The sequence below is a fragment of the Pseudopipra pipra genome, chromosome 2 (genome assembly GCF_036250125.1).
Source record: "Pseudopipra pipra isolate bDixPip1 chromosome 2, bDixPip1.hap1, whole genome shotgun sequence".
In the NCBI taxonomy this organism is placed as follows: Eukaryota; Metazoa; Chordata; class Aves; order Passeriformes; family Pipridae; genus Pseudopipra; species Pseudopipra pipra.
Window position 1 is genome coordinate 104898857 of NC_087550.1, and position 13862 is coordinate 104912718.

The 13862-nt window shown below is 40.7% G+C and overlaps 1 protein-coding gene across 3 annotated transcripts in view; it reads left to right on the forward strand.

Annotated features, from left to right (window-relative positions):
- Window positions 1-2009: 2009 nt before the first annotated feature.
- The window catches only part of MBTPS2 (membrane bound transcription factor peptidase, site 2), a 46201-nt gene continuing 34348 nt past the window's right edge, over window positions 2010-13862 (forward strand). For 2 of the 3 annotated variants that reach the window (XR_010428570.1, XM_064646776.1), the window contains exons 1-4: window positions 2011-2200; window positions 6935-7083; window positions 8782-8920; window positions 12725-12828. Coding sequence is in view for 1 of the 3 variants with exons in the window: in XM_064646776.1 (XP_064502846.1) it covers window positions 2126-2200; window positions 6935-7083; window positions 8782-8920; window positions 12725-12828 (467 nt within the window). In the remaining 2 variants the exon portion in view is untranslated. Of the gene's footprint in view, window positions 2201-6934; window positions 7084-8781; window positions 8921-12724; window positions 12829-13862 lie in introns of all 3 variants that reach the window. The other variant, XR_010428569.1, reaches the window with a different exon arrangement.

Sequence of the window (13862 nt, forward strand, 5' to 3'; positions counted from 1 at the left end):
CCCATTTTAGTTTGCTTTATTTCACCATTAGTATTCGTGTTCTCAACTGTTTGAATACAATTCGCCTCCATTCCTTCCAAAGACGACCACAGTTTAAATTCTGTATATTTATATTAAATGCATTTTGGTCAATGGAACAACTTCAGTTTTCAACTAATAAGGTGTAGAATAAGCCATATTTGCATAATTTTTCAATGATTTGCAATTGAACTTCCTAGATTGGGAACCACTGCAGAAATATCGTTATCAGATCTGATTATTCTGGGACTCTGTTTATGATTCCTTTTAAATGCTGGGGACATCTCAAAGTTGTATATGTCAGTGCACAAACTCAAATTTGGTTGCATGCAGGGTTGGATACACTTCCTGTAATTCTCCAGTTTTATGTCAGAATGATGTTCTTTCCAAAGTTCTCCAAAGGCATCGATCAACACGAACAGCTCCCATCAAAGGGAAGGGATGTGAGGATGATGGAAAATCTAAAGGGGGGGGAGGGGGGAAACCATCCCTGAATTGATAGGAAAGACAAAGGAATTAAGCAAACAGAAAACAAGTGAAAGCCAGCCCAGCCTGCATTACCAGTTCACTTCCCCCTCTACATCCACAAGTGCCAATGATGAGAGATTGGCCAGCGCTATCTCTCCTCACTTGCTGATCTAACCTGGGCTACAGATCCTTGTACCCCTCAGCAATGCCATGTGGTCAGTGAAAAGACAGGTAGCTGAAAGGACCCAAAGTGTTCAAAGCTGAGAAGTTCTTCCTGCTGGTAGCATGAGGTAAAACTCACAGCACCCATTCTGGGAAGAACAGGATGAAGCAGCATATACGGAACAAAGAGCGAGCTGACAAATCTGTAAAGGTGGCTGAAAAACAGCATTAAAAACACTTAAATTCTAGGAAGGGGAAGTATTGATGCAGTTTTTTATTCAAGGGACAGGAGCTTGTACATCTCCTTTAAAAACACAAACACAACTTTACAAAGCTTTCTGTGCAAAAAAAAAAAAAAAAGGCTGTGGTTGGTTTTATGAACCCTTCTCCTATTGACAGTCCCAGGTTCTCACAGAATGGTCCATGAACCCACAGACTGATCAGAGATAAAGGATGGACGGAATAAGCCTCTTCAGGAGACAGATGACCTTCTGAGTCATACAAAGTTTATCTGAAGTACGTAGGAAAAGGTGGACTGGAATCCATAAACTGCAGAAGGGCTCTCCCCCTGCTCTCTTGATTCAAACTGTAGAGAGGTCTCCCACTGCTGCTGTCCCGATTGCTAAAGAATCTTACGAGAAAACCGAGGACATCATAGCGCATTTTTTTCACGGGGAGAAGGGAAGGGGACGGGAGGGGGAAGGGGCAGATCAATTTGCATAGTTTGCGTAGGCAAATAAATACTTTCCTTTAACCTTTGCCAAATCTTGTAATTGCTTGCTATTAGTGTTCAAGCTGTAAGTGGAAGTTTTTAAACTAAGATAAACCCTGAGAAATCAACTCTTAAGCTCAGTGACCTCGCAACACATCCCAGTTCTGGGAACAACGAAACACGCCCGGGAGGAGGGGCGGGACCGACCGAGGCACAGCCGGAGAACCGATGCTGGCAGCGGGTTGGTAAGGACACACAGTGGCCAGAGTGCCTGAAAGTCAATCTTACAGCGAGCCTCTTGGAACCATCTTCCCGTGCCATGACGTCAGTGTTAAATTTCTGGAAGAACGTCAGCGCTTAAAGGGAATCCTATTGCTCCCTCGTCACTGAAGCGCTTACACAACTCGCTTTAATCTCGCCACCGCAAATCACTTTTACTCTCCTGCACGACATCGCTTTCAGGAGTAGACACATGACACAAACACCGCAAACGGCGCTGGAAGCGCTCCACCGTCAGCCCTCCCTCAGCCCCTGCCCCGCCCCTCAGCCCGCCAAGCCCCGCCCATGTCCCGCCCCGCCCCTCACTGCGCACGCGCCCCGCCCTGACGACCCCCAGCGCTCCCCCGGGCCGTGACGTCACTCCTCCACCTGCCCTCGACTCGACGCGCCACCCGGAAACGTCCGCCCGGGCACCGCAGCTCGCTGGAGAAAAGTTCCGGGCGGTTTTGGTTCCGGGGGCCGCCCGCATGAGGCGCGGCCGCGGCGATGATCCCGATCTCGGTGGTCGTGTGCGTGCTAGGCGGCTGGTGCGCCGTGTACCTGGCGGACACGCTGCTCAAGGTGAGGGTTGGGGGCGCAGGGCCGGGAGGACGTAGCGGCAGGGCCGTGCCCCGGCCCGCCTTCCCCCCCCTTCCGACACCCCCGGGCGGCCCGCGGGCCCCGCTCCCCTGAGCGGAGGACCCGCCGCCCCGCTCGGGCTTGCCGCGCTTTCCCGGGCTGCTGAGGGCTTCCTTCCCCCCAGAGGAGCCTCCTCGCCCCAAAGCCGGGCCCAGGGAGGCCGGGCTTTGCTTCCGCCCGTCGCTCGGTTGAAAACGCCTCCACGGCAGCTACGGAGGCTTCGGTCCGCGTTAAAGGACCCAGCTTTTAATCTACTGCTTAAACAGTTCTGTGGCCATTTCAGTGTGCTCTCTGGAGTTTAATGTATTAGTAAAAATTCGACCTTAATTTATAAATTTGCTTTGCAGAGTACGTGTTTTATATATGTAGAGGATGTGTTTTATAATGATGATTTTTCTAAAAAATGTAAAAATTAGTGCATCATTTTTTAATGTCCGTAGTTTTATTGAAAAAAATAAGTTGAGACAGAGCTCGATGCAAATAACTTTAAAATAAATAAACTTTAATCTTCAGAGAGTATTACAAGACTTGTCCTTTTCCTCCTGAGGGAGGAGGGAAAGGCTTGAAGGGAAAATACACCGACAAGACAGTATTCATTTTATCTAGGATGTGTTTGTGCATTGCACAAGTTTCATAAAGTGTTGTGGGGTGTTTTTTTACAGCTCCGGAGGTATGGTTTCTAAGAGATGATTGAAATTGCAAAGTAGGCTGTATACTGGTTAAATATGAGGGAAAATGAAAATAAAGGTTTGATCTGGAATTCTCATTCTGAATGTTACGGTCCAGGAGCTGCATCTGTTTCTGCCAAGGCAGAAAGAGCCTAGTGATATCAAAGTACAAAATATTCATGTTGTCACTCCTGTAAAGTATAGGAAGAAGAAATTTTAGGTGCAGAGAAAACTTTGAAAAGTAAGTGGCTCCCCCTGCAGCAAATTGGAAAGCAAGTGTAGCTCAGTAAATGATGAGAGCTGTTAATTGCAAAATATCAGTCTGTACATAATGACAATAACAAATACAGTCATCTACCTGAAGATTTTTAAAATTTTATTACAGAAATTCTATATTAGGTATTTGAAAAAAAATGTGGCATTGGCCAGGTGCCAGAAGAACATGCTTTGAGACACAGCAGGAAGGTCAGCCAGGAGGCTGCTTTTCTTTTGGCAACAGCTTTGTGTCTGGTGAAGAATTTAGGGTATAAAGCAAGAACTGTGCTCAGGTAGGACTTGTTGTGCTGAGATGCTGAGACCATTTGCATCTAAGAGTTCTGAAAATTTCCTTCTGCATTAGAACATAAAATTATTCTCTTTTGTAATGAAGGAGTGACACTGTTTTTCTTGTTACAGCCTCTGGTAGAGGGAGGGGAAAAAACCCCCACCTGGGGCCAACTTAGTGCCTGATTTATATTGCAAAAAGAAGGGGAAATGCCTGGAATTCTATAGTCAGCATGAAAGTCCAGGGGGTAAATTTTAACTTTGATCTTTTAACTAAAAGTTGACAAAGGTTATTTAAAGTCAGGAAGTGTGTGGAAGCTGTTGGGCTTTAGTGAACTTGCTGGCAGATCACATGTGTGGGCATCTCAGTGATAAGCTTCACTGTGAGCACCATAATCAAAATAGAATTTGGGTTAAATAACCGGATTTATATAATTAGGAAGCTCCGGGTTGCTTGTTTTACTGCTGGTACTGTAAATCTGCCACATTCACAACCTCACAAGGCTGATAGCAGCTGTAGCAAAGGTGCTTAAACCTCAAATCACTTACAATTTAATTACAGCAAAAGGACATACAGAGCATGAGTGAAAAGTAATGCAGGAGCACTTTACCTTGCATGATCTTGTTGATAATTTTATTCTGTGAACTTGTTCCATGTGCAATGCCTTTTCCTCAGTTTCTTCCCTTACTGGTGTTGTTCAGATTTCAATCATTTTATTGGGCAGTCTGCCTTTTAGAAAGACTACAGTATAGGAAGTATAAATGTATTTTTGCACAAATAATTTCACATTATCATATTGCTAAAGTTACATTATGAGATACATTTGTGTTAGCAAACTAAAGCTATGCTAAATCAAGCTGAATTTGGAGTGTTAAGTCCCTCCTGTTGCTCCTTATTGGAGCACTGTCATCAGAGTTTTCACTGAAGCTTGGATCCTACAAAAGGGAATCAGACAGATCCCTAATTTCTTTCTCCCCAACATCCTAAATTATCATATTTCATTCTGCCTGAAGGATCAGGAATGAGTGAAGGGTAAAAGGTTGTCCCTCCTTCTGCTATGAGAAAGAAAGGATGCATTAGACACATTGAGCCAAGGTTAGCTCTCAGCTTTTAAGGTCAGGAAGCTGAAATGATTCAAAGCTCTTGAACAGATTTTGTCAGCAAAGAAGAATGTTAAGGACTCCTGCTTGCTGGTAGATATTTATGGAGCTCCTGGAGTATTTAGCAGACATTCATTATTTTGAAGGTTTGCATAAATAAAAAAGGTATTGCTTTTATAGTAAAATTAGTATAACAAAGAACACTTAGATCTTGACTTGGAGAAGCAGAGAGAGTTTGAAATGAAACACACCAGGACACGAGGCTGAGTGAGGAATGTGGGGGTCCTACTGTGATCAGCACAGAGGGAGCAAAAGTTTGCATAGAGCTTTTTAATATATTTTGCAAGGGGATGCAGTCTTTTAGTGATCATAAATACTGCTTACACAATTTGTGAGGAAAATGTGAAACAAAAATTTTTGGCACCTTTTTTTTTTCCCATTTTCCTCATTGGTCAGTGACTCCATATTTCTCATGGACAACTTCATACTTATTTATGTCTTGCTACTACAGTGAGCCTGTGATGTTGTTGGAATGAATTCAAAGGGAAGGATTTGTGGCATTTCTAGGGGAAAAAAAGTGGGGTTTGCATGTGATAAAAGGAAAACACTTTCAAGTTCCGAATTAATGTATCTGACTGCCTCTATTATAATAAAGTTTTAGGTTGTTTTGGGGTTTTTTGGACTCTATGTGAATGAATAGGATGTGTTTTCTTAATTCCCAAAAGAGAGTTTCTCATATCAGAGGTACTTAATGACGTGTATTTCTGTTTTAATTATCTGGTAGATTATGCGAGGAGGTCTTTTTCTTTGTTTCTTTGGCTTATGTAGTACAAGTGTAATCATTTCTGTGATCTCTTCCATTAAAGTTTAAAAAGCTGGGTTACCAAATGCTGATCTGATTGTGGACACTAAACGTAATGGTGTCACAGGGAGTGAGCAGTGTTGATTAGGGAAAGCATTACAATGAAAATTTCTGTTGGTGCCCTCAGTTGGCTGAACAAAAATGTGGCTGAAATCAATAGGTGAAGAAGAAGGAAGTGACACAGCAATATATAGGCAGAAAGGATAAATGGTGTAGTAGGTGATACATGAACAGTGACCTGGGTAAAGGAATCTCACGTCCTAGGAAATTTGTTGCTTGAAATAAACTTTTAGTGTTCAAGTTTTAAATAATTTGACGAAATGAGAAAAGCTGTTAACATAGTTCTGCAAAATGAGATCCTGACCCCCCACCACCACTGTGGCAGGGCAGGAGGAAAGCAAGAAACCTGGCAAGTTCTAAATTGGTTTAAAGAACCACAACAGCCAGAAACTTGTGAAGTTCCTCTTGGGGGAGGAGAAGGAAGCCTGTTGTGAACTACACATTCCAGATGTCTTCAGTAGGTGCTGCTACTTGTAGGGAACCCTGGGAACGATGTTCCAGTTCAGACAGCTCCAAGGATTTGTCTGGATTATGTCAGAGACACTTCTGCCTTGGGAACTGCCCACAGTCAGGAGGCTCAAGTCTCTTGTGTGCTTTTCCTGAGCTATGAGTTCCTCTTTCACCTCTGAGTAAAGCATTCCTTCTGCTGGATTTCTGACAGTAGCTTCCATGAAGCAGGTGACTAAAGTTTGTTGAGAATGCAAGTGTCATATAGTATGAAGTACCAATTGCAAAACAACATGTCTATTGCTCTTATAAGAGCAGCTAATACTGCAGGTAAGTATTAATGGTATAGTTTAGAGGTCACATTTCTCATCAAGAGACATCTTTGGAACTACTAGAAGTGTATTGAAATGCTGAGAAGTTACCATAGTGAATCACCATTGCAATACCAGTTGATAATTCCTTGTGGGTTTTTTTTAGCATGATCAAATATTTCAGAGTCTCTGTGTTTGAAAAGTAGACCTCATTTTTACCCTTACTAATGGATATCTGCAATACTGAGCCATATCTCACCAGTACTAGAAACAGTTTTTTCAGCTGAAGACAAAATAAGTGTTTTCCATTATTGTAGTCTTTAAAATGTTGATTGGAATATAATTGCTCATTCAAAGAATACCATCAACAGTCTTTAGCCTTCTACCTGGACAGTAGAACTAGAAGTGATTTAACACTGGGAAAGATGACATAAGATCATGTTTGTCAAATAACACTGGATCACTCTCACAAACCTAGAACTGTTACAAATGACATCAAAACAGTGGCATAACTTTTTCATATTATGTGTCATACCTACCTATAGGTCAAAATATAAAGAATGTGTAGGACATTTACCTGAAGGGATACATCTGTTTTTATATTAACAGATCACATTTACTGCTTGGTCATGTTACAGAATCTTCCTGGAATTTTTGGTCCAACTGATTTTCCATTGTTTTCCAGTCATCCAGCTCTCTGAAGGCATCATATGAAGACTGGCTGCTGACATATGGCCTGAGTATCTCTCCCTTTCACATGCGATGGCAAACAGCTCTGTTCAACCGCCAGTTCTACAGCTGGGGGAGATGGAAACCCAAATTTCTGTATTTATGGTATAAATTCTGGATTTTTTTTCTTCTGTCAAATACAGAGTCAACAGTTGAACCATATCTGTGCCTTTCAGCCTTAAAAATGCAATGGGTAGACATGGTTATTTCAGTAGGCTAATGATAAAACCAGATTAGAGTGGCTGCTATAATTGTACTGTGCCAGTTTAAGTCTTTCTCCTCTACTAAAACAATACATAATTGTAATACAGGTTGCATATTGAGATGCTATAGAACTAGAAATCTCTAAACCTGTGTTTTGAAGTTCTTAAGAGTACAGCTATTGCGTGCACTACTGCATACAGAAATAGGTCTGAAAGCAGCTTCTCATATTCTTCATCTGTCCATCACTTCCATCACTGGACCCTGAGCTCTCCCCAGTCTCTAGAGTTTACCAGGTACTCAGCTGTGTCCCTGTAGTCAATCATTGGGCAGACATTCAGTAATGATACCTGCTCAGAAGCACACTGCTCACCTTCTGTCTTTTATCTGCCTTCACCTTTCCCTGCTGAGGTTGCGCAGTGCTGGGAATGGGTAGGTAAGTAGGCTGGTTTAGTGTGGGTGCTCCTGAACTGGTTTAGGAAACTATTGCTCAGTTGCCTTCCTAGCATTACTTTGTATCTGCTCTGAAAATATAAAATGAGTAAGGTTTGAATTTCTTTTCATTTCCCTTATTGCTACCCTCAGTGAGATAGTAATAAAAGAGAGCTCTGCTTCATTTTGGTTTCTCTGGTATGTAATGATTTTGTAATAATCAGTCAGTCTGAAATAGTTCTATATCAGTTACAATTTGTAATGCATATAACTTATTACAGTATAGTGTTTTCCCTGGTCTCTTTAATTAACATTACAAGTACATGTTGCTTAAAATAAATCTACTAATTCCCAGTGAGCTTCATTAAGGATGGTAAGGGAACAGCTATGCTATTGTGAGAAGAAGGAGGACTGCTGGAGAAGTGTTTTAGTTAGAAAATAAATGTTATCACATCCTTCAGCTATGGTACAGTGTAAAATAATAATGCTGAATAAAAATTTGCCACTAGATGGAGTGACATGAATTGAAATTATTTTCAACACTCATTTTAATGAAAACTAAATTGATGAGAAAAACAATGTTGTTTAAATAATTGATGTTAATCTGATCTTGCAGTTGTACCTTTTAGTTGTTCTTTAAAAAAGATTTGAGTCCCATTTAGCACTTCTTACTGTTTATAAGAAAGATGCAAAATGTATTGAAAAAGCTTATAATTTTGTAAGCTACCCCATCATTTGGTCCAGGTCTCTAAATGTGTGATGGTGTGGTGCAGCTTGGTCAATTATACATTGTTAGGTACGTTTATAAATTATAGCTAAAAGCAGGTTACATGTATTGGGTAGCAGAATAAAATTTAAAATGTGTAAGAAGAGAATAAAAATATTTGAAAATTTATCAAGATGTGGTTTGATGTAAAACATTTATTAACCATGGAAAATATTGTATGTTATTAGTGTTATATATATATATATACTATATATTAGTATATAATTATTGTTATTTGTTTCCTTTAGGTAATATTTTTGTACTGGATTACTGATACATGAATAGTAGTAGCATCACATAAGTGTTGCCCTGTGTTTTGTGTGCTAAGTTGTGCTAGAAAGCAGCTATATACACCCCATCTTCTTGTGGCTGTGGATTGTTAAACTATTTGCTTCTCTTTGTAGGTTCAGCGTAGGAATGGTGTTTGGAATAGTTGCCATGTTTGGCTCTGTTATTCTCCTCGGGAAGACACTGATGCAGACACTGACACAGATGCTCACGGAGGCACCGAGAGCCCAGAACGATCGTATGCTGCAGGTCGTGGTAAGTGTGCTCTCCTCGGGTCTTTATGTGAGAGCTGTGATATAAAGCAGCTTCTTAATGGGGTATGTGATGCTTAAATATTCCCATGCAAGAATAACCAGACTCTTGATGTCCATCTACATGAAAATGTCCTGGTTTGTTATCGGCCTTAAAGATGGGGAGTGGGTATAGTAACAGAGGGCAGATGAAGGCAAACACGGAAGAGTTTATATTAAAAATTCTCAGGAGTGGGAATTGGCTAGTCATTTTGAAAAACCCTAAATGATAGTACTAAGAATATAAAACAGAGCTAAGAATTTGCCTCCTGTGAGCTGTGCGGTGTAGAGTTCACAGGAACAGAGAAGTCTGTTTCATCTACTACAATACAAAACATCAGTGGAGAAGAAGTGCAAAGAGCCTTGCGTGATAGTAGAAGCAAAGATTTATTAGTGAGGAGGTGGCATTTTTTTTGATTGTTCAACGATTTATGACCTAATTTACAATCTGAAATTTAAAGTGCTGTTTCCAGCAGTATCTAGTTAAAGGCCTAATAACAATGTATTTAATTCTTTTAAGGATTTCTGATGCTGGACAATATATTGTATGGTTTTAGGACAGAATGTATTTCACAGAACGGGACAGATTGCAAATCCTGTCTTTCTTATCTCTGTGCAAGGCAGTAATGGAAGAACTGGCATTGCCTTACAACAGTTTTAATCTGGAAGGGTTCCTACCCACCTTTTGTACCCCAGGAGTGCTATCTGGCCAAAATGTGTGGTCATTTTCCAGAACTGCGGAAGGTCCTGTGAGATTTCTCTGCCTTGTGCTACATGGCTTAGAGCCCAGGCATTTTACTCTAAGTACTCAGCTTTTCTAGTGAACAGAAGTTGAGATTTTTCTGTCGCCATAATAGACCATCCTGTAAATGTTAAACCAACTGCATGGAGCTAGACTTAAAAAATCACATGAGTACAGGAAGCCTGATTATTATTAGCATGTGCCTTAAACCTGGTGCCTTTGGATGGCTTGGTCTGTTTCACACATGCAGGTGAATATAGCGAATGCAGAATGTGTTGGCAAAAACAGGCAGTGAGATCTGAGAGACAACTGCTGGCACTGCCACTGCCATCACCCACTCCACAGCCTGCTCCTGAATTATTTCCAGAAACAGGCAGGAATGGGCAGTATGTGCATCCCATAGAGCACAAGTGGAACTTGAGACAGAAAATTTTTAATTTACGTGCCAATGGGGTCTCTCCTAACCATGTGTGTCTATTACATTCTGGAGTAAGAAAAGCCTCCCTTACATCTTCATTTCCTGAAATCATTATGTGAATCTATCCACTTCTGTGACACCAGAGTAAAGTGGTCTTTGTCGATATATTGCTCTTTGGAGAAAATAACGTAGAGACAGCCAAAGTAAAGATGAGCCTTTGGAATTAATCTGGTGTGAATTGAAACAATGAAAGAAGAAAAGTAGGACAATGTTTGCAATTCAATGTAGAATTGATTCCTCAGTGACTGCCTGTGGCAATATGACTGTATTCAAACTGAGCATTGACTGGCACTGAGAACAATTTACTATATAGGGATAATGTAATGTCATATATGGGGATATAGTTACTTCTCCTAACTTAACTCTTCCTTTCCTACCTCATTCTTTTTTTCCTGAATGATCACAGTTGTGTAATTCTGCTTTTAATGAGTTTCAGTATTCTTTTTAAGGGGAATGAGCTAGCATAAGTTGACACAAAACAGTGACCCATTTATGGTTGTTAAGAGGTGAAGAACAACTGAGGATGACCTTCTCATTTAAATTATTTACTTGTATTTGACTGCCTGGAGGAGAATGAGTTAGTTAAAAAAAACAAACAACAAAACACACCATTTTTTCTTTTTTAACTTAACTTTAGCCTGTGGCATAAATCTGTTTAACCTTTTAGCCTTTGGCTATGGAGAGAGGGAGCAACAATTCTGCTTATGTTTTATTAAGATTTTTGTACCCTTCCTCTTTTGGTCAGTCATGTACTTTGTTTAAAATACTTAATTATAGGTAACTGGACTGTTTTTCTTCAGCTTCCCCCTGTGTTGGTTGCCTATTGACACAAATAGGAAGGAGGCAGATCAGTTATTAGCAAAGGATCTTCTTTTATTAAAGGCATTTCCAGAAGACTATAAAATATAAGATGACACGCTTTTTTTACAAAATACTGCTGTTGGTTTCAGAACCCTTCATGAGAGGTAGCTTCTGTTTTATGTGAATCTGAAAATAGCTTCTTTGATGTGAAGTCTGAAAGGAGGGTGCTGTGTTCTAGCAGGCCATATTCCTGGTAGTATTGAGATGGCAACTCTTGCTATGGCTGTCTGTCCTCTCGTTGCAGAGGGCCACTGGCAACACCACTTGGAAATGCTTTAGTGCTAGCAGCTGATGCTGCAATACAACCAAGGGATGCTCAAAGAATGGAGAGCAGGTGTCTTCATCCAGTGAGGTACCACAGTCGTGCCAGTTAAGATAAATATCTTAGTCATGATCACACTCTGGACAGAATTTGTGGAATTATTAACATTAATGAAAACAGTCTTTTGAAGGATTTATTTTAGCTATTTCAGCCTATTGTAGAGTTCTGCTGCATGGGTAGGTGAATGCATGTAAGTGTGGAATGTGCAGAACTGAATGGAGGTAGAATCACACCTGCTCTGGATCTGCAGTTGGATCTGCACCCTTTGGGTTTCCACAGGGGTGGTTTTTATAGAGTCCTATAAACAGGCCAGAAATTTTTGACTATAGCATCTCTTTTGTGACACTGGATTGCAATTCAAGTTGTGTTCACATCAGCTGCTAGTGACTGCAGTGGACTGCACCCTGCCTCCAGTGGAAAAAGCTGTGGAGCAGACAAGAGAACTGCCCCAGAGAAGCAGCAGAAGTGGCCTTGTTGTCCCACTGCAGCATGGCCCTGAGGGGAGGTGGAACTGGGCAGGATGAAGGTCCATCAGCAGGAAAGAAGGGTTGGTTCCTAATTCTTTGAGAAGTGACTGCACTGAAGCCTGTCTGGAAGCAGCTGGTGTCTTGTAACTAGTGCAATGAGGGACCTGGTGAGTGGTGGGAATCCACCAACAGGAAGAATGCGAGGGGCCTGCATACTATGTCTTATGTAAATTAAAATACTATGCTCGTTTCAAGTGGGTTTTTTTAAGGTTAAATTGCCATATGTAGACAACCAAAACTACACAGATGAAAACAATCGGTGAAAATTACCTTTATTTTGACCCTGTAAACTTGAGATAATCTTGTAATTTGTATGGGGAGAGAGAAGGGAGGCTGTTCAGTCACTTTTTAACTTTTACAGCTCATAGTGTTTTAAGTGCCATACAATTTTTATTGTTTTCTTTTGGGGGGTGGATCTTCTCTATAGCTACATGACGGGCTGCGGGAAATTGTGAACTAAGAATTTTCGTAAGCTCAGAATTGCCAAGCCTGTTTCATTTGAGTGGAATTCTGCATACGTTTTTATGAACTTCTCAAGCTTAATATAGTGTAGGACACATTTGGTCAGGGCTGTGGGGAATAAATAGGGCAGGGAGAAGGCTTTTGTGCCTGGAGAGCTATTTAACATTCAACAAAAGGATATATATTTAATATATGTTACAATACATTGGATAAGTTGAGAAAAGAGGTACAAAGTGATACTGTTGCATGAGAACAACCCCTGTGCTGCTGTGGATCTGAGGAAGCTGAGAGCAGGAATTTTAGAGGTAAAAGGATTCGTCTTTGTACCTCTTGGTTTCCTCCTGTGTTTTGTTTTGTTGTCATGCCCACATCAACAGGTGCCTGGTGTCAATTTGCCTGTCAGCCAGCTGACCTATTTCTTCTCTGCAATCCTCATCAGCGGTGTGATACATGAAGTCGGCCATGGGGTGGCAGCTATTCGGTAAACACAAATTGCTTTTCTCCTACTCTCTATCAACAAAGCCTAATATTCCAGAGCAGTTACCCGAGAATGCTGTTAGCACTGTTTTGGTTTATCTGGAGAGACTGTTCAGTCTGTATTTCATAGCTTCCTTACATTTTAAGTTTGGAAGGATGTACAATTAAGGATAAAGTTTTAATGCAGTGTCTACTCTACAGATAATGAGAAAGGACTTCTGCTTTGCAAATATACAGTGCTGCATTGGGTTTAAAATAATTCTTCTTTTAAGTGGTTCTGTTTTTCACAGAGCAATTTCATTTCTGCACCTGTGGCAGTTGAAGAGGACCCATGTGCTGTTGCACAATGATACTTTAAAATGGATCTTAAATTGTTTGTTTAAACATGGCTTGTGAAGTAGCGTATGAATGAGTTGAAGCAATAACTCAGTCAAATGTGATTTGCCCATTAACGTCAGGGATTTATTAATTTTGATCAAATTGTATTTTTAGTGTCCTTAACTATGATGACTACTTCACAAAACTTATTTGACAAGTTTAGTCATTACTGTTAAATGCCACTCCAGCATAAGAAGGTTGAGTGGTGATTACTGGGACTGATATTCAGGTGTCTTCCCTGTTTCTCCTGGACAGCATCATTATCTGTCCTATAAGCGTGAAGCCCTAAGTTGTTTCTCTGATGTTCTTGAGCAAACAACTTCATTTTCCCCCATTACTACCTTTTTTTATAACCCCAAAAGTTCTCAATTAAAGGGGTGGCTTGGGACTCTGTGTTTCGTATGCTCTGTTTGTCTTTCAGCTTTATTCCCCCAAATAGTCACAGGGATTTTTCCATAGAAGATGAAGCTCTTGCTCTTGCTCATCCCACCACAGGAAGAAACAACAAAATTTTCTTACATTTTGCTGACTGACTGCAGAGAAGCTAGGAGTAACTACAGAGCTCTTTTCAAATAGAAAGAACAATGCTTATGTGTGATATCTTTACTTAAGATCTAGAGCAAATGTTCTGAATATTCAATTTTGGGTTATGTTTTTGTC